Genomic DNA, 21,872 nt, shown 5'->3' with positions numbered 1-21,872 from the left:
ACACCACAGAGGACGCCAGGAACCTACAGACCCTTGTGACATCGTAAAGCAGGTTGTTAAGTTATTCAAGCAAAAGGTTTGAGATCAGCCTCAGACAGACTTGAGCCCACAGAGGATCCAGGTTGTTCTACGTTTAAAAGTCTTAAAGTCAGTAAAACTGTTCCAGACCACAATCAGACAACATCTGACCTTTGACTCTACAACTGGTTTTTAACTTCAGGACTATTCAGTACAACACCTCAGGAATCCGGCAGATCTCACAACAGCCAAACACAGCAGCCCAAAGGCCTCGCCGCAACCCGCCCAGAGCGGCCCAAATTCAACAAAATTTAACCCAAATTCCAACCGCAAACCCCCCCCCCCCCCCCAAAAAAAAACCTCAGTGTTTTGTTCTTCACTGACTCTGAACATTTTATTGAATATTCTGATTTCACAAAATTAGTTCACCTGCATTTATTTCTTAACATATTTTAAATTCTGTACTTGAAGTTCCAGGAATAGTTCTGATGTTTGTTAATTTGTGCGATTTATTTGTTGTGTGTGAACAAGTGCAGGATTCACAAAGAGAATGCTGGACGTACACGTGGGCCTGGCGGGAAGCGTTTACCTCGTTCTGTTCCTGAGAACGTGCACCTCGTCTGCACGTCTCTGTCTCTCTCTATTTCCTGTTACTCAACTGTACTGTCAAAAACTGTGTGAAACAAATATATGCATAAAAAAACTAAACAAAACCAAAAAAAACAGAACCGGCACTCGTTTGTTCCTGTGGACAGGAAGTCGTCTTCGACCATCGCTGGGCTCCACTGAATGAGCGCTGAATGATTTTAAACCTCTTTCTGCTTCCTCTGAGACTCAAAAGAACACGACGTCGATCTGCACCGACGTCCTGCTAGAGAGGCAGAGACACAAACATGCACCTTAAAATGACTTAAAAACACACCTGGAAAATAAGAACCACATCTACGTGGGTTCAAATCCAAATCTGAAGAGCAGCAGGTTTGTGCTTCATGAAGATCAGAAGAATTTTTCTGCCTCTAAATGATCCCTAAAATGATCTCCATAGCGATGGCTGCCATGGCAATAACGCCTCAAAGTACACCGCTTCACAAAGCTCGCTCCATCCAGCCAACCGGGCGGCTCGTCGCCGCCGGGCTGCCGCCATCATTACCATTTACCCCCAACTGCTGAGTTCAGGAAGGAAAAGAGGAAGACGTGTGTGAGCGCTTAAATCATCAAACACCCACATGCTGCTGACAGTCCAATTAAACGACGGGTGAGAGCGGCGGCGCCAGTTCTGTCCAATGAAAGGGGAGTGGGGCTGTTCACGGGGTCACAAACACAACGTTTCTGTAAGAAGCATCAGACTGCAGAGATTCTCATCAATTAAAATACACCCAGGAGGTGAGGGGAGGAGCCATAGTGCCTCCTCTGGAACCTCAGTTCTCTGCACAGGGTCAGCGGCCGCGGATCCAGACGGCTAAGGGTTCTGTCACAGCTCATAGTCAAACATGTACTCGTGAGCCAGGTAGATCCGGCGGAAGATGAGCGCAGCCAGAGCCAGCGTGAGCACCACGATGAGGACGGCCGAGCCGGCATGGCTCGCCTCCTGGGGCAGGCGCGGAGCCGCGGCCACGCTGGGCCTGCTGGCCGGCTCTCTCTGAGCCTGCTGCCGCGGCTGCTGGGCACGGCGCTGCCGCGGGCTGAGGGGGCGGCCGGCGGCAGGTGTCACCGGAGGCTGAGGTTCCTCCTCTGTAACAGCTGGTGACGCCTCCACCTGCGGAAGAGGATGAGAGGAAGGATCAGAGGAGCAAGAACATCAACGTTACAGCTGTGACCATGATGTCATCACAGCGGCTTTCTGCCTTCACGAACAGCTAACTCCGGTTAACGCCGGAGCAGCCTGCAGCTTATTTGTGACGTCACTGTGACAGATTCACCTGCAACATGCAGCTTGCAGTTATTTAGCTTTTACTTTCCTTCTTTACAGTTTCTTGGAGTGGATCCAGTGGAGATCCACACTGGAGTTTGGGGCTTCTTAGACCTGATGGGATCAGGTGTGCAGTGAGCAGCTCAGTGGTTTCTCTGCAGTATCACAAACTGAGCAGCCAGGCAGACCGGGGGTAATTTGTTAATAACGGCAATGAAAAATATAGACAAATAAGCATTCATTTGGAGGTGAATGATTTTGATTGTGGTCGTCTTTCTCACAGCCAATCTTCTTTTTATCTGATGTGATCTGATGCTGCACTAATTGTCTAATTATTGTTTTTTTTCTTACCAGCGGTCAGCTGACAGCAGCCTGATGGTAAAAGCTCCCGCTGCTGTCCACATCAGGGCTTTGAGCAGAAACCCTCAGAATCAAACAAATCTTAACCAGTAAAAAGAAAAAATAACAATAATAATAATGATAATACTCTAAGAACAACACATCCAGCTCCGCGTGTGCACAGCACACTTTTTGTTTCATGAAATGTTCTCTCACGTTGCCGTTGTTAAAAAGTCCTCAATAACTCTGATAACCAGAATCAGAGCTGATAAATCCAACGTGTCCTTTAAAGAAAGAAAAATATGGTCTGAGTTGTAACGAGGTCTGAGTGAGGGCAAATCTGCCGTTCTGCAGCACATGATTGAGGATTACTCACTGGCGCCCCCTGGGCCACATAAGGCTCAGTCTCCTTTATGTGGACATGGTTTATCAGTGTGTCTAGACTTAAACTTTGAAGAGAGAGGCCATGATGGGGTGGTGGTGGTGGGGCTGGACAATAAATACAGACATTAAAGTTCATCCATCCATCCATCCATTTTCTTCCTCTTTATCCGGAGTCGGGTTGCGGGGGCAGCAGCTCAAGCAAAGCCGCCCAGACCTCCCAATCCACACACACCTCCCCCAGCTCCTCTGGGGGAACCCCAAGGCGTTCCCAAGCCAGCCGAGAGATGTAGTCCCTCCAGCGTGTCCTGGGTCTTCCCCGGGGCCTCCTCCCACATTAAAGTTCAATGATACCCAAATATACTGTTTGCACTCATGCAATTACTGGTGTGGTTACTGAATATGAATCTGAGTGATCCTAGTTTTTTGGTTGATATTCTTTAATCTGAAAAACACTTATACAGTCTCCTTTGAAAAGTAGTGTTTAACAAACAAAAGCATAAATGCAGGACTGTGGCAGGACCATAAATAATGAACACATCGCTTGACGTTAGCGTCTCTGTGTCTCGAGCACCACCAGGCCCGATAAATTTTGGGGGGAAACACTGCAGCTTATGAACCTCAAATAAAAGTAGTTGTTTTTGTTTTTTTTTTTTTTTTGTATGCGAGAGATGGTTGCCATGGCGTCCGCACACCCTGAGGACAGACATACACAGGACAGTGCTTTTCACATGGTTTTTGTTTGTGCAGATGTTCTCATCCTCAGTGATCCAGACACACGTTTGATGTCAGGAGTGTCTGTGCACACAAACATCACCGGGTCCTCGAAGGACTCTGCAAAGCCAGAATTACAAACCGAGTCAGACTAAAACCAACCAGGGGCTCGTCCCATAAAACAGGATTACCAAATAAGACAGGTTTATTTCATAAACCAGACTAATGAAATAAACCTGTTTTATTTGGTAATCCTGCGTTTGGAACGGGCCCCAGTTGACAGAGTTATTAATAATGTGCTAATGTTCTGCTGTCTTTAGAAACACACACACACACTCTTTGTTCCTCAACTCTGAGGATTCGTGTCTATTTTCATCAAGTCTCTGGAAACATTCAGCTCTTCTCGGTGACTGGCGTGTGACTGCTGAAGATCTCACTCCATCAACGCTGCTCGGATCAAACGTCTTCATGGTTCCGCTCTTCAGCCTGAACATCCAGAGCGACAGGATGTTAGTCGCCACCTCGTTGCCATGTCTGTCTGATTAGTCAGCATTTCATTCATTTTCTTGTCTGTGTTTGTAGTTTGAACATAGTTTGTTCACGCACAAGCAGAAGATTTACTGTCCTCCTAAACTCTGATTTATCTTCATGAATGTCAGACATTTTGATTTTCATATTTTACACAGTCCTGACTCAGAGTACTGCCATTTGTTCTGGTACTTTCTGCACATCAGACGCAGCAGTTTTTAGGACAGTTCCCAAACTGAAGAGTTTTCTCACAGTGTAATGAAACAAAGTAAAAGGTTGTGGAAAAGGATCGGCACCTTTACTTATTGATGGGGGAAGCTGCTTAACGAGTTTTCATCACAATAAAGATGAGAAGTGTTACCTGTTGGGGTTTGTTAGCTTCTTCCTGGTCCACAGGCGCAGGCGTTTGATCCTGATCCAGTGTGTTTGGTTCCCTTTCAGCTCCATTTGCACTCTCCTGCCTCGGCAAACTGGACTCAGCCTGCGGGATTAAAACAAAGAGAAGGATCTGAATCTTCTCTGAGAGCCAGACAACAACAAAAAAGAAACAAACATCGTTATCAAAAATCAGGTTCACTACATCAAAATCTCTTTTAGAAGGTTAAAAAAAAACCCTCCTTAAACATGTTCCAGAAATCCTGTTTGGTTTTCAAGTCAATCGAATGAACAGACATTTATATTTGTGTGCAGACACAGAAAACCAGTTACAGTCCCTCACCCGTGGAATCAGTTCTGTTCACGTACCACAGAGACGGGAGCTCAGCGGGGTAAGGAGGTAGACTGCAAACATGGAGACCTGGGTTTGAATCCCACTCACAGCCCCTGTCTGAGTCCTTGGACCAGACACTTTGGACCAAACCAAACACCTGACCACTGAATCTACATCATCCAGTCCACCCAGGTGGAGACGGGCTCCAGCCTGTGGGCGATGAATCCAGAGATGAACACCAGCACCAGAGGACCTCGGGTCCGACCCAGGACCAAAAAACATGTTTATTCTCTGGTTTAAATTTAGTTCATCTGTGTAATAAATATAAGTATTATTTAAATGTTGGTGTTTATGAAACTCTTCTCTCTCTCTCGTGGCTGCTGAAATTAAGAAATCTCATTACAAATGTTTGTTTAGATGCCAGGTCTTCCCACAAAGGATTTTATGTTGAAACTCACACACGGTGTGAAAGAAACTCTGGTGTTACTGATCCTAAAGTAATTATTCTCACTTATCTGTATTTTACAGAGCCTGACTTTAAATCGCTGTGATCCTGGTGACTGTGTTTCATTAGTTTAGTCGGTACACACCGTATGTATTTTAGCAGGCGGAGCCTGAACTACCCACCGATGACTCATAGATTCATAGCACTGAACATAAAGCAGTTTATTGTCTAGAGCTTCCTGACAAACATTTATAAAAACAAATGTTTTCATGCCGTTGCTGCACATTTTGCAGTCAGCAGCTCTTTCGGTTGGATCTGTGAGCTCGCCGCAGAGCGACGGAGGCCGGCGGAGTCGATACCTTGAAGTTGATTTGCTGAGCCAGTTCTTTAGCCTCGTGGTCCTCAGGGCTGGGGTTACTGTTGGGGGACAAATCCAGGAGGGCAGAGCGCATCGAGCATCCACACGTCTCACAGCAGAAGTCTTGAGATCTGCCAGAACACACACACACACACACACACACACACACACACACACACACACACACACACACACACACACACACACACACACACACACACACACACACACACACACACACACACACACACACACAAAAGTGTCAATCCAACAGCTTTTCTTGATTTATAAAAGATATTATCCAGGAAAGTACTCACTGAACTGAAGAACCACCAAAGTGCCCCAGACCCCAAAACAAACAAACAAAACTAGGTTGAGTTTTACAAAAGAAAATATAACAAATTACATGATAATTAGCTCAGGTCAGGTCCAGAAGTATGGACTGGTCCTGCAAGTTACTGCACCAATCACACTATAGAACCTGGACAGCAACCACCCAGTCAGAAAACTGGTCCATCTCCAATCCAACCATCTATCTGCTGCAGTCTCTGGGGTCCTGCACATTGAGAAACCTGTGCCCTGGATCATATCCAGAGAAACACACCACATGGACTAAATGTGGTGTCTGATGTTCCCTCACAGCGTCAGTCATCTTCCTCATCCGAGTCTCACTAAGAAACCGTTTATTCCAGCAGGACCCAAAGATTCTCCACACAGACCTGGCACCAAAGACATCCAGTCCTCACCTTAGGTCACAGGTTAGAGTCCAAGTCTGCCAACCAGACAGGACAACAGGAAGCACCAGGACCAAGAAGTCTTGGACTTTTGTTGTCCTGCAAAAATATCACCAAACACATCTGACATTCGATCGCTCGGGTGGCTCTCTGAGTCAAAGGCTGAGGAACTATCACAGCGCTGCTCGGGTCCAGGCCTGAGATGGCTCATGTGGATGGGCACCTGGAACCCAATTCTGAACCCAAATCCTCTCCCTGAGCAATGATGACCATGACCCCCTGCTTAATTATAAACACTGACCAATAATAACTTTAATCTGCTGGGACAGATTTGGTTTTCATACAAAGACAAGTGAAAATAATCCTGCAAAGCAGTTTATCAGCCGGCCTGTATAATTACATTTTTAATGAAATGTCACCCTGCGAGTGTCCCCACTGGACAATAACTCAGACTGCAGTTACATTTAAAACACATGTAAAAGACCAGCAGGCAGGAAGACTTAAAATAAGAAACCGCTGCTGAATAATAAAGATACATGAAGATGTGAAAGCAAATCAAATGTGTGGAGATGTTTTGTCTTGGGAAAAAAAAAATTCATTCATTCATCTTCTGTACACTCTCGTTCCAGTTAAGGGTCACGTGGTCCTGGAGCCTGTCCCAGCGGTCACTGGGTGAGAGGCGGGGTTCACCCCGGACAGGCCACCGGCCTATCACAGGACTTCTCGAAAAAATTTTCAACAAATATTTTGTCACAAAGTCTTTCTCAGGAGGTGATGGTTTAGTGGTTAAACGTTGGGCTTGAGACCAGAAGAGCCTTGGTTCAAATCCCAGCCTGACCAGAAAATCACTACGGGCACTTGGGCAAGGTCTTTAATCCCCTATTGCTCCTGGTGTGTAGTGAGCACCTTGTATGGCAGCAGCCTGACATTGGGCTGAATGTGAGGCATTATTGTAAAGCACTTTGAGCGCCTGATGCAGATGGAAAAGCGCTTTGTAAATGCAGTGCATTTATCATTTTTTTGTCTTGTGGGACAAAGAAATGTCAGAAAAAGAAGAAACATGCACTGACTGGTGGATCTCTTAGTGAAAACACTGTATCGATGGCAGAGGCCAGAGAAGAACCAGAGTGGTTCCAGCTGACACAAAGGAACCAGGTACTCATTACAACCAAACTCTGCAGTATATATATATATATATATATGTTCTCCACTCAGATTGCAATAGCCAATCACAGATTAGCCTTTCTGTCCATCATTTACCTGAATATTGGCATGCTTGGCACCAGAGAGTTATGTTGGATCCAAAAGAATAAAAAAAGGCTAGGACCAAAAGTTATATTGGATCGGTTCCCACTGACCAATAGTGTTAGAGCTTACTGCCAACAGCTAGCAAATCAGAGCGTGGCATACGAAGGTCAGGAACTGGCCGACAGACGCTGGTTGAAAAAATGGCAACAAACATGTCAACAACAGCAGAAAATCGTCTGCCAGCGAGGTTTGCTGAATTCACAGAGGAGGAACTGGTGGAAACATTGAACTCCAAGGATGCCAAAAACACTAAGACGGTAGACAAACACGCTACTGACGTTTTAGAAGCCCTCATATGCTGTTCACAACAAAATTAATTGATCTAATTTACTTGACTCTTTGTTGTTTGCTTAATTTGGGAGGGGGGGGGACATAACAATTGATGGATGGCAAGTCGTCCAACATAGAGAAATATTGGATGAAGAAAAGTTATATTGGACGAGGCGTTGGATGAAGAAAAGTTATATTGGACGAGGCCTCGTCCAATATAACTTTTCTTCATCCAATATTTCTCTATGTTGGACTCCTTACCATCCATTATTTGTATAATATATACATATATATGCCAGTTTAATGTTTAACGCTTTAAGTGGTTACTGGGATGATCAGCTGTAATTACATGTGTTCCCACACGAGAGCGAAGCTACTGAATACTGTGTTAGAAATATAAGCAGAAGAAAAAGAAACGACAAGATGTGTAATGCTGGCAGCTGCAGGTTTGGTGATTAAAACGGCCGTTTTTCTCTTTTCTGCAACTATATGTACTTATGTCTCCATATACATTTCTACACGCTTTACTTTTTCTTGTTCCTCCCTTTTTAATATTATTATGTTTAAGTAAATATTGGAGGAGTGGGGTACAATTAGTTATACCTAACAGCTAACATTAGCTTATCTAGCCGGCCTTAGCAACGTTCATTGTAGCTTACAAAATAGTTGGTTCCTTTGTGTTTGATAACAATCATCTGTGATGTCTTATCCTTCTTATGTCTTATTACTTATATTATATAGACCTTTTTCTTGAGCTGCTTGGGTGGGTAGGGAGACTTCCCATGGGATAAAAATGCTTTTTAACTTACCATCCCTGGTTCTCAAGACCAGGCACCTAAGTGGCTCTACTCTACTCTTTTCTACTCTCCTATTTTACTCTTCCTTTTTAGATATATCTTTGTATACTGGCATAGTTCCACCTTAGAATTGGAATATAATATATAAGATATACCTTACTGAATTTTCATCAAGCCACATGTGAAACCTTGAAGAACGGAACACCAGAGCAGGTGTGACTTCCTGTCAGCTGGACTCACCAAACACTGGTGTGAGGAGTCTGGATTTGTAACGACACCTTCAGGTGGTCAGAATGTGAAGGTAGGGATCCACCCTCACTTATAACAGAGACTTCAGGACCGAGATTTTGGAACTGTGTGATGTCATCATATCAACATGGACCAAAATCTCTGAGGAATGTTTCCAGCACCTTATTGGATCGATGCCACCCAGAATTAAGGCTTCCGAGGTGCAACATCAGACGACCAACATCAGATCAGACAGGCTGAAACAAAAACGACTGCGGAGGAGGAATATGAGGCCGTGCTATTAACAAGAGACACGGTTTAACATGTATTAAAAAACAGAAACCCAAAGCACCTGGGCAGCACTGATCACAGCACGGCAGTCTCACCGTCTCATCAACGACTCTCACGGGCAGGAATTTAATCTTCAAAGTGTTGTGCAGAAGCACAAAGAAACAGGCAGCACTGAGAACTGCAGACACCATCAGCCAGTGGAAGGTGGACGCTCGACAAGGTGTGTGTGTGTGTGTGTGAGAGATCACTGTGAAGTGCTTGTGGCGTCTATATGAGCTGGAGAGGTGCTGTAGAAGTGTAGCACATATAAACAGTGTATGAAGATGGTTTTCAGTTATTTCTCTGTTTCACTTTTGATTGCAGCCAACAAAAAGAGACAGCAGTCAGACTGAAAAACATTTCGTTTGTGTGCTCTTGTTCTGAAAATCAGTGTGTGATTATGTACAGACACACACTTTGCACTGTTGACCAACTTTAAGAGGAAAACTGAACTGACGTCAAAGAGCTCTGAGGATGGATTGTGTCAGGGAGCAGATCTGAACCAGAGGGAGAATAAAAAAACAAACCTGAGGAATCAGACAGAAAGGCTTCAGTCAGGCGGCTGACCAAAAACCTGACAGCCCCTCTGGCTGAGTTTCAAAGACGCTGTGTGGAGAAGAGAGACTCTCAAAAATACATCTATCGCTGCAGTAATCCACTGATCTGGACTGTTTGGCAGAAAGTCCTAAAGAAGCTTCTCCTCAGTAAAAGACATGAAAGCCCACTTTGAAAAAAGGCAGCAATGAGACTTTCAGGCTGTGACGAACAAGATTCTCTGTCAAAAATCAACTATTTGGCCTCAGTGTTCCAAATATCATATGAGCAAGAAACTCATGATGAGGGTTTAGTTTTAACCAGCAGAGACTGGGAAACCTGCTGGTTAAGACTAACAGAGTTTTATGAAGAACAGTTTGCACCACCTGTTATCGCGTCACGGAAACACCTGTCACATGTCCACTGTGTCTGACCTTTACAACACCGTCACATCTATTCCATTTATTAATACCATGAATTCAACCAATCATTTGCATCACTTTTTACCAAAATTGGAGCCACTTTTAAGTTTTGAGCCCTGTATAAACCTTTGCCACCATTTTTGCTGTTTTTACTCCATAACATTCAATCACAGATCGTCCAAACTACCTTTCTGGAATCTTTAGGATCAGACAAATAATTGGAGCATTTTTAAAATGTTGACCCCTGTGTAACCTTTCATTGACCCTACCTGGCTACACCTGGCACTGTGGAATGCTGTCATACCTTTTTCAAGTCCTTATACATCTGTGCCCAAAATGAGATATCAAAGGTTCTGCCAGTCTGGGTGGTACTGGCCAACCTCTCTGGACCAACATGACTAAAGCAAGCGTAGATTTAGTTTAACGACAACATGGTGACTTTCCTCCCACGTCTCAGCATACAACTGAATCACTACCAAAAAGACGTTCAAAATATCTGTTGACCAACTGTCTCCGTCCTGACGGGTGCCAAGAGGAACTGCAGAGAATGTCAAAATAATCAGACTCCAATCAATCAATCAATCAGTTTTATTTATATAGCGCCAAATCACAACAAACAGTTGCCCCAAGGCGCTTTATATTGTAAGGCAAGGCCATACAATAATTACGTAAAAACCCCAACGGTCAAAACGACCCCCTGTGAGCAAGCACTTGGCGACAGTGGGAAGGAAAAACTCCCTTTTAACAGGAAGAAACCTCCAGCAGAACCAGGCTCAGGGAGGGGCAGTCCTCTGCTGGGACTGGTTGGGGCTGAGGGAGAGAACCAGGAAAAAGACATGCTGTGGAGGGGAGCAGAGATCAATCACTAATGATTAAATGTAGAGTGGTGCATACAGAGCAAAAAGAGAAAGAAACACTCAGTGCATCATGGGAACCCCCCAGCAGTCTAAGTCTATAGCAGCATAACTAAGGGATGAGGGTTGTTAGTCAAAGGTCAGCCTGGATTTACAGGTCGTGGTTTCTCATTCTGCGGTGCTGAGTTTTACTCTATGACTCTATGATTAACACAGTGTGGGTGAGTTGGTGTTAATATGATGGTACAGTGCAGCGTGGTGCACAGTGCTCAGAGCAGATACTTCAACTGAAACAAGAGACAAACACTGACTAGTTAAACATGTCAGACTAGTGGCTTAAGCTGCTCAGGGGTGGGTTTTACCGTCCTGCAGCGCCTGCCTGATTTTGGACCTTCATGACAGAACGGGGCAACCTTCAGACCTCCACGATCATCATGTCCCCACCCTGAAGACAAACTGAAGGTTGAACTTCAAACATGATGCACCTGTGCCTCACAAAACTGCTGTGAAACGTAGTTTTTCATGAATATTTGTGCTTTTTGATGGTTTTTATTTATTTATTTTTTACCTTCACTGCCTACATCACACCCTCAGGTGACAGATCTCGACTGAGGCTTCACACTGCTGACAGCAGGTCTCATCCTGGAGAGGATGCACACAGCTGCTCAGTGCACAAAAACACAAACCGACATGCAAATCATCTTTGTCTGCAGCGGACACACTGATGTTCCAGTGGTGAGAAGAACAGAAAGAATCTGCAGAAAGACAGAACCCCTGCAGAGCTCCTGCAGCCAACACAAACATCAGATCTGTGTTTTCCTCTGGAGGCAAACAGAAATTAGCTTTTAATAACCTGACAGTAGATGAAATGGGGGAAGAGCTACGATTAATGACAGTTTTTCTGACAAATAACGACTTCCGTAACGCATTCAAACACAGCTCTGTGATTGGCTGACCACACACAAACATTTTATTAAAGTGGTGATGCTCAAAAACTGTAGCTTGTAAAAGGTGAGAGAACAGATTTCAGTAAATATAGTGAGAAAAATCAAGCAAGATTTTGTGTTCATTGTTGGGTTTAAGTATTTAAAGTAACTCCAAATCAAACTCCAGATCAGTTTTTTGTGGCAGGAAGCTACAAGATCAGTACCAAGATCCCAAAACTGACAGAAAACTAAATGAACAATGTAAAAACAAAAATTTTCTTCTTTCTCTGCAGCTTTATCATATTTTTGTGTGGGATCAAAGGAGCAATTTAACTGAACCTTTATTCAAGCAGGTTAGTCCCACTGAGATTGAGATCTCTTTTGTATTGGAGACCTGGACAACTATAAAGTTTCTAGTCCACCTGACCTGCATGTCTTTAAATGTGGGCGGAAACCAGAGCACCTGGAGGAAACCCACACAAACACAGGGAGAACATGCAAACTACCAACAGAAAGGCCACAGGTGGGAATCAAACCCATGACCTTCTTGCTGTGAGGCTGCTAACCACTAAGCTACCAATGTGTCCCAAGGTCCATCACTTCAATCTTGGGGATTCAACCAACTAATCCTTCAGTTACCAGGCCCTGGCCCCGCCTCTCGCCGCCAGGCACTGCTCAACCCCCCATCGCCGAGCCCCGGCCCCGCCTGTTCACAGAACACGGTCCTTCAGAGTAGATTTTAAAGTAAGTAAATGCTGCTGATAACTAAGACAATTTGCTGCACTTTGTCCTGTTTCACGTAATTTATTTGTTGGGTTGTAACGCTGTGCTGCCTGCTGTGACTCACAGCAGAAAAACAGATACTGCTTCCTGTGCATTCTGACTCTGAGAAATGGAACAGCGTTGTGATTAGAAAACAAGTGCACAGCCTGCAGCGGTAATAAAATGCCTACTCCACATAAAACTGAGTCCCAAAAAAGATTTAAATGTGTTCAGTTCAGAGCAGTGCTGCTGGATGAGTCTCTGGAGACAAACAAATATGTCCTTCTGTTCGTTTGCAGCAGGATGAAACGTGTCGGAGATGTGGCACATTCAAAATATAACCAGATTTATTTGAATCATAACTCAATTTAAAATACATGACAACTGTAAATAAATAAGTAAAATTATTCTGTCGCACTGTAAATTTTTATTCTTCCAAACATTACTTTGGCTATGTTTTGGTTTACTGACATTCAGCTGAAACAGTAAACAAAACAAACAAACAAACAAAAACATGAGAAGATGGGGTCTGTGCACTTTGTGGCCAATAGATTTTTGTTTTGAAATGAGGAAACCAAGAAGAGAAAAGGAGCTAATTTCCCTTTTTAGTTTTGATAATAGAAAATAATCACAAAAAAACAAAACAAAAAAAAACAAAACAAAAAAAAATTAATCTGTTATGTGATTTTCATCAATGTGTTTCTAAATGCCCTCTCCGGGAACCATCACCTTCTCGTGGTGGAGAGGTCTGTGTGCCCCTATGAACCTGAGAGCTGTGTTGTCTGGAGCCTTCGTGCTCCTGGTAAGGTCTCCTGTGGCAGACTGGTCTCAGGTGAGGGGCCAGACTAAGAATGGTTCACAAAGACTCCATGAAAAAAATGAGGTAGAGGAAATGTGACTCGGTCTGGAGGAAGCCCAGGGCCCCCTTCTGAAGCCAGGCCTGGATGTAGGGCCTGTCAGAGAGCGCCTGGTGGCCGGGCTTGTCACAGAGCCCAGTCGAACACAGCCCAAAAAGGCAACATGGACTTCCCATCTCCACCCTGTGGGCTCACCACCCGCAGGAGGAACTGCTGAGGTCGGGTTCACTAACCCATGGGTGGCAGTGAAAGCTGAGGGCCTCGGCGGACCAGACTCAGGTGGCAGGGGCTAACTCTGATTGTGTGGAACATCACCTCATTGTGGGGGAAGGAGAGCTAGTGCGGGAGGTGGCACAGTACCAGTTAGATCTGGTGAGCCTCACCTCCACGCACAGCCTCGGCTCTGGAAGCACTCTCCTTGATAGGGGTTGGACCTTATTCTTCTCTAGAGTTGCCCAGGGTACGGAGCGCTGGGAGGGTGTGGAGACACCGAAGAGTCCCCAGCTGAGCGCTGCTACGTTGGAGTTTACCCCGACATGCGCCTTTGGGTGGCTGTGGGGAGAGGCACTGACTGTTTCTGCGCATGCACCGAACAACAGTTTGGAGTATTCAGCCTTCCTGGAGTCGCTGACTGGAGTCCTGCACGGGTTCCAGTGAGGGACTCCTTTGTTCTGCTGCGGGACTTCAACGCACACCTGAGAGGCGTGCTTGGGAAGAATGGCCTCCCTGATCTAAACTCGAATGGTTGTTTGTTATTGCACTTCTGTGCGAGTCATGGATTGTCCATAACAAACACTATGTTTGAACATAAGGATGCTCATAAGTGTACATGGTACCAAAGTACCCTTGGCTGAAGGTCGATTTTGTGATCGTATCATCTGATCTAAGGCCACATATTCTCGACAACTGGGTGAAGAGAGGAGCAGAGCTGTCTGAGCAGATCACCATCTGGTGGTGAGTTGGATCAGAGAGTGGGGGAGGACTTTGGACAGACCTGGTAAGCTCAAACAGCTACTGCAGGTGAACTGGGAACATCTGGAGGAGCCCACTGCCCAAAAGATCCTCAACTCACACCTCTGAGGAACTTTTATGGAGGAGGTTTTCTGTGGAGGTTGGGGGCATTGAACCAGAATGGGCAATGTTCAAAGCTTGTATTGATGAAGCTGCAGCGGGGAGCTGTGACCTGAAGGTCTTTGGCGCCACAACACCTGAACAGCGTGGTGGGCACTGGTGGTCAGGGAAGCCATCCAACGGAAGGAGTCCTTCTGGGATATGTTATCTCTGAGGACTCTGGAGACAGTTGCAAGGAATCAACAGGCCCGAAGGGTGGCAGCCTCTGTTGCGGGGGAGGTAAATCAGCGGGTGTGGAAGGAGTTCGGAGCAACTATGGAGAAGGACTTTCAGTCCGCACCAAGGTGCTTCTGGTGGACTGTGAGGCACCTCAGGGGGGAAAACAGGGAACCATCCAAGCTGTCGACAATAAGGATGGGACTCTGTTGACCTCAACTCAGGATGTAATCAGGCGCTAGAAGGAACACTTTGAGGAACTCCTGCAACAGACCTGAGTGCCATTAATAGTAGAGGCAGAGCTGGAAGCTGATGGGGGATCATCATCAACTTCTCTGGTGGAAGTCAGAGGTAGTCAAATAACTCTGCAGTGGCAAGGCCCCGGGGTTGATGAGATCAGTCCAGAAATGGTGAAGGCTCTGGGTGTGGGGGATTGAGTGAGAAGCTTGGTCATCTGTGGGAAGCTCAGAGTAGAGCCGCCTCTCCTTCGCATTGAAAGGAGCCAGCTGAGGTGGTTCAGGCATCTGGTAAGGATGCCCCCTGGGCGCCTTCCCAGGGAGGTGTTCCAGGCACATCCATCTGGGAGGAGACCCCGGGGAAGACCCAGGACTAGGTGGAGAGATGATATCTCCACACTGGCCTGGGAACGCTTTGGGATCCCCCAGTCAGAGGTGGTTTTTGTGGCCTGGGAAAGGGAAGTCTGGGGTCCCCTGCTGGAGCTGCTGCCCCGCGACCCAAGTCCGGATAAGCGGTTGAAGATGTATGTATGTTTCTAAAAGCAAAACAGGAATTAATACCCATGTGGGATTTTTTTGCCCCCATAAACTGATGTTACAAAGTTCTTTCAGTAGAAAGTCTGGCTTTAAAATGACAAAAGAAATGTTAACGATAAATCTAAACCTTAGAGTTAATAAATATACAGCATCATTAAGACAATTCTTGATGTGCTTGGTTTGAAAATTCAGAAGGTCAACTATGTTCCCGTGTGAATCACTGTGTTTTTAAATATTTCAAACATTTTCTGCAATTATTCAATAAAGTTCTGAAATGCAAACCACTGACTGGGGTTCAGATTCACTCAGTCAATACTGATGAAACTAAGTGCTGTGAGATCAGATTAATTTCTGTCCTTTCTGAGTGACTTAAAGCCATTAACTAATCTCCTGTTTTAGTCAAGCTCTTAACTAAATGTTTCTTATAAAACTGCCCACAAATATGTTTAAAGACATTTCATCCACCTGCCTCCAGAAATAAAGTCAATGTGAATGCAGGTTTCCAGGGGCGGGACGAGAATATTTAAATGGGTTGGTGTGGAGACATTTAAATAACATGCAAAAAGTAAGAGTAAAACTACAGCCCGAGATGCTCTGTAATTATTACAGAGAGTGAATTATATTATTATTAACCACAGTGTAGCTCTACCGCCCTCAGCACTAAGATGTCCAGCACTGTAGCACTGCTAACGCTAACAAGGCGAGGTGATGCAACAAGGGAAAAGATGATGGACGTTGAATCCTCAGAACAAATGATCCAAAGTTGGAAATTCAAGTTATGAGCCAGCATGGTGAAAATTAGGTGAGGTGAGGAAACATTCAGCAGAGATCTGCTTCAGTTCAGCAGTTTGTCTTAATTTTCAAACCAAGCACATCAAGAACGGTCAGTCCAAAGACTGTGGATGTTCAGAAACCAGGCAGGTAAAAAATAAAACAAAAACATTAAAGTTCAATATTTGCCAGATAAGTACTTCAGAGTAATAATTTTATATATTCTATGCTCATTACACATTAAATAAAATGTTTTGAGCATTAAAAGATTAATAATCACAGCTTTCAGCTCTTAAAAAATAGAAAATGTGTATCTTAAAAAATAAATAAATAAATAAATAATTCAAGTTTCAGTAACTCACTATTTATGCAGTATAAACACCATAAATCCTTCAGTCTTGCTCAGTGCACACACCCAATCAGGGGAAGATGGCCGATTTGACAGTTCTTCAGAAGACATGATGCCTTCTGCAAGGAAAATAAGAGACAGAAGGTCATTGCTGAATGGGCTGGCTGTTCACAGAGTGCTGGGTCAAGGCATATTCATGGAAAGTTGAGAGAAAAGGAAAAGCATGGTCAGAAAAGATGCACAAGCAACAGGGATGACCACAGCCTTGAGAAGATTGTCAAGCAAAGACCACTCAAGAATTTAGGGGAGCTTCACAAGGAGTGGAGTGAGGCTGAGGTCAGTGCTCCAAGAGCGCACAGATGTGTGCAGGAAATGGGCTATAAACATCATATTTGTTGTGTCAAGACTCTCCTGATGACATTCTATGGGTTACTGTCAAGAGGAAGATGAGACACCAGACCAACAATACAGACAAACTGAAGACTGCTATCAAAGCAACCTGGGCTTCCAGAACGTCTCAGCAGGTCCACAGGCTGATGGCCTCCACGCTGTACCACATCGGTGCAGGAATTCAATCAAAAGGAGCCACAACCATGTACTGAGTAAACTAACATGAATATCAACATTTCTGTATCCTTAAAAAACAACAACAAAAAAAAAATCAAAATCTTATGAAATACTGTAATATTTTGAGATACACATTTTCTATTTTTGTGGCACTGTAGGCTGTAATTATGCATTCATTTTGTATACCAGATTACATCAGTAAAGGGTCACAGGTTGGAGTTCATCTCAGTCTGTCACAGGGCAGGCTGGAAATGATCAAATAAAAAAAAAGAAGCTTGAAACATTTTACTTTCTATGTAGTGAGTGTACAACATATAAAACTTTCATATTCTGAAATAACTGCCAACAAGATTGAATTTTGTCACTATATTCTAATTTCCTGAGATGCACACATTAATATTACATTAGTTTTAAATAATTCTGTGCTGTGAGGGGCAGCGGAAAGAACTTTGCATCACAGCTGTTCACAATAAATACATCATGAGAAAAAAAAAAAAACATTTACACATGTATTTAATTCCTATTTTGCATTTATAAATATTAATACAAATCAGATTACTTTTTTTTATGGTTTAAAAATCCTCATCAAATCCAAAAATGTAAAATAAGCGGTTTCTTATGTTTTGTTTCTAAACATCAAAATGAGTTTTGGTTTTGTCATTTCAAAAAGACCAGTCGGCTGCACCAACCACCCAGCAGGCCTGAGACTCCAGCAGGTGAAACAAGCACTTCAGTGACACAACAGACACTTTTCATATAAAATACAGTTATTCTGGAGGCTTTGCATACGTGAAAATGTGACATCACAACGTGGGACTAAACTTGTCCATCATGAAAACTGAAAACAGCAGGCTGAGGCATTTTGATGATGACAAGACCAGTAACCAGTCATCTACTGACAGAATCTCATGGACCCTCATCCGCTTCATTTGAAGGAGTCTGGGGAGGAGCCCTGGCACCACCAGGCCTCAGGGCCTACAGAGGACTTCTTCTCTGTTGATGGAACAGATGGAGGTCATTGCTGGAGTTTCTCCTTCTAAAGCTTTGTTTTGTCCTCAGAGTGTGACGTGTCCACATCGTGTTCACTTGTGCTCCTCCTGGTTACTTCAGTGAAAATGAGTTTGTCAGGCTCAGGCAAGTCTTCTCCCTTTGTGACTGAACACTTATTAAAAACGCATCCGCTGAGGCCAAGGTGCTGATTACAATACGTCTCTGCATGAAGTTTGCAATTTTTATGCAAACTAAAGCAGCGTATGTGAAGCGGCAGAAATGATCACTCCCCACAGCTTCCACACTCATTATCATTCCACAAACACAGCACAGCCTCTGCAGACAGCAAACACTGGAAAGGATTTAATCTACCAAATCTTACTTTTTGGCAAGGGTCTTCCTCTCCTCCGAGGTATAATCAAGAGATCCTATGGCCCCCTCTCCTTTGGTTGGCATGAATCCGATAATCGCTATTAGGGCCGTGCGAACTGAAAAAGAAGGAGATCAGAGACGGGAAAAGTTGAACAGAGTCAAGGATAAATAACAGACTGCACACGACATCAGGGTCAGGACCGGTGTTATGTAAGAGGCAGGGACGTGCCGTTTCCCCAACATAAGCCTGGATTTACCCTGGCATCTGTGAGGACATCCACCACACGTTCTGCAGCTGGCAGCATGAGACCAGATTCACAACACGGTGTTACCCATTCCAGAGCACTAATCCCTGACTTTAACCGGTTACCCAACCAAATCAAACATTCAGACAGTTTAGCTGGTTTATGACACTACCTGAGAGAAACGTAGAGCATCTTTACCCCTGATGTTTCATAAGTCATGCTGAACATCAGCAGGCTGATCAACAATGGAACAAGTGGACAATTTCTAACAATAACATAATAATCTGAATATCACCTCCATAAAGAACTCAACTTGAAGAAAACAGTCAGCAACCGCAAGAAGGACGCTCAGAGTTCACACACACACACACACACACACATACACACACACAAACATATATATTAACACTGAACAAAAATATAAACAACAATTTTGTTTTTGCTCGCATTTTTCATGAGGTGAACTCAAAGATCTAAAACATTTTCTATGTACACAAACAAGCTATTTCTCTCTAATATTGTTCACTAATCTGTGTACATCTGTGTTAGTGAGCACTTCTCCTTTGCCGAGATAATCCATCCCACCTACCAGGTGTTGACATATCAAGATGCTGAATAGACAGCACGATTACTGCACAGGTGTGCCTTAGGCTGGCCACAATTAAAGGCCACTCTGAAATGTTCAGTTTTATCACACAGCACAATGACACAGATGTCACAAGTTTTGAGGTGGTGTGCAGTCGGCATGCTGACTGCAGGAATATCCACCAGAGCTGGTGCCTGTGAACTGAATGTTCATTTCTCTGCCATAAATCTTCTCCAAAGGTATTTCATAGAATTTGGCAGTACATCCAACCAGCTTCACCACTGCAGACCACGTGTCACCACACCAGCCCAGGACCTCCACATTCAGCATGTTCACCTCCAAGATGGTCTGAGACGCGGACAGCTGCTGCAACAGTCAGTTTGCAGAACCAAAGAGTTTCTGCACAAACTGTCAGAAATTGTTTCAGGGAAGCTCATCTGCACGTTCACTGTCCTCATTGGGGTTTTGACCTGACTGCAGTTCATCATTGTAACCAACTTGAGTGGGCATGCATGCATATATATATATGTATGTATATGTTCCTGTATCTTCCTGTGCCAGTTCACACATGGGATCTTCCAGGACGCCCTGGACCACAACCTGTTGTGCTGCTTCTGGCCCCTCCTTCCTTTCCTGCAAAGGGTGGAGTGTAAGCCCCACGTGTTTGCAGTTCTTCTGTTTATCAGTGATAATGTAGCATCATGCAGCCTGTGGCCGGCATTAAAAGTGACAGAGGTCAGCCTATAGAGTATTCTGCTGCACGAGGCCACAGCACCAGCAGGCTGACATCAGTACTCCTCAAAACCCTGATGTAATCATCATTCACAGCGTTCCAAACTCTGCAAACCCACTGACACAAAGGAGGTCAGGAGACACTTACTGCTCCAGGAGGGCTGCCAGGTCTCTGGATGGTGGCCAGAGATGCTCAGACAAATCTTCTTCCCAACTTCAAATCTGCCGTTCGGCTACACAAAAACAAGGAGAAATGGTAAAGGAGAGTAAGTGGGTGGAGCTTGATATTTTCCAACATTTTCAAAAGATGGTGAAAAGCAAGCTGACAAAGATATTTGAAAAAATTCAGTAGGAGGAAAGAAATGCTGGTTGCTAGAAATGAGAGTCTCAAAGACGAATGTAAACTGGCACCCAGGAAGTGGAACAGAAATTAAAAATAAATAAATAAAAGAGCAGCGTCTGTCAGAGAAACTGAGAATAATCAGGCTTTTATCAGTGCACCTGTCTGAATATAGTAAGACACAGACTGCACACGGACTGAGTGAGGAGAGCGCGGCTTTGTTCTGACAACTGTCACTGTGCCTGACGCAACCCCGGTGAGGCTGAGGGTTTAAATGACGTGCTGTCCGTTAGCAACTCTTTCATTGTCTGCTTTGACCATCTTCCCACCTCAGCTTCAGCTGGGAAATACTGTCATTTGCTCACAGGACGGCGACTTACTGTGAGCAGGATGATGCTGGGGGGCTTCATGGGGTACTCTGGGGAAGAACGATCCTGCCGTGGTACACCCCGCCTGTCGAAATCTGAGTCTGGGGCGCCCGCGCACTGAGAAGTGCCACTCAAAGAGATGATATCCTGCAGGGACAGAGAAGGACTACGTTCACCGGAGAGAACAGACCGTGTCATCTTACGTGGAGCCTGTATAACTTAAAAAAACAAATAATGCAATGCTAAAATACCCTTGGCCATATGAGCATGGCCCTGCAGCTGATTAATTGGTATCCCAGGTAGTATTACAGAGTATTACACGCACACTTATTGTTATTTACATTAATTATTAAGACCCTATTGTCTTACGTACAATTTGTACATGTTCAATAAAACCCTTCATTCAATCAATCATTCTATTTTATTTACATTTTAATGGATTCTGCAGGAGGGCATGCGTGTGCACATACACAAGCTTTTGACAAGAGCGGAAGTGAATTTTGAGTTAGTGGAAGTTAGTGTGCACGCTGACATCCATGAGATGTCTGTAAATGATTCCAGAGGTGTTATCAGGTTACAAAAACAGCATTTTCAGTTTTAGAAGTGTTTATTTCTTGTTAGCTTTTACATAATATATGACTTAGAGGTTATATTTACACACAAACAAAACAGAGATTGCAGCTAGCTAGACCAGCCACTGATGTCATGGTGCCACTTTACTCTGACTGGCTGTCACCCATCCCCTCAAAAAAGGAACACAATGAAACAGAATGTGACTTTTTGAACTCTTAAATAGGTCAAGGTTAGCCGTGTCTGAACTTGTCCAAGGTCCAAACACTAATTAAATAAGAATTACGATTTCAACAGCTTGTAAAAAGCCTCCTCATTACAGGCCTGTTAGTAAAAGCATCTTCTCTTATACATCAAATATTCAATTATGTGACAACCCGCAGCATACTGCCCGAGCCCCAGACCGCTGTTCCCATCACATTAACTCCCTTACTGCATCAAAGTTTTCTGATCGTTTTCAGAGAAAGACTGTTGAAACTGCTACTTCAACAGCTGCATC

At 44.3% G+C, this 21,872-nt stretch overlaps 1 protein-coding gene across 1 annotated transcript in view; it reads right to left on the bottom strand.

Moving 5' to 3' along the window:
• Positions 1–370: 370 nt before the first annotated feature.
• ube2j1 (ubiquitin-conjugating enzyme E2, J1) overlaps positions 371–21,872 on the bottom strand; it is a 100,001-nt gene continuing 78,499 nt past the window's right edge. The window contains exon 8 of the mRNA XM_034161713.1: positions 371–1,774. Within this exon, the coding sequence (XP_034017604.1) occupies positions 1,490–1,774 (285 nt within the window). The 3' untranslated portion in view covers positions 371–1,489. The remainder of the gene's footprint in view (positions 1,775–21,872) is intronic.

This window comes from Thalassophryne amazonica, chromosome 21 (assembly GCF_902500255.1).
Source record: "Thalassophryne amazonica chromosome 21, fThaAma1.1, whole genome shotgun sequence".
NCBI lineage: Eukaryota > Metazoa > Chordata > Actinopteri > Batrachoidiformes > Batrachoididae > Thalassophryne > Thalassophryne amazonica.
This window is presented reverse-complemented; position numbering and strand designations above follow the sequence as displayed.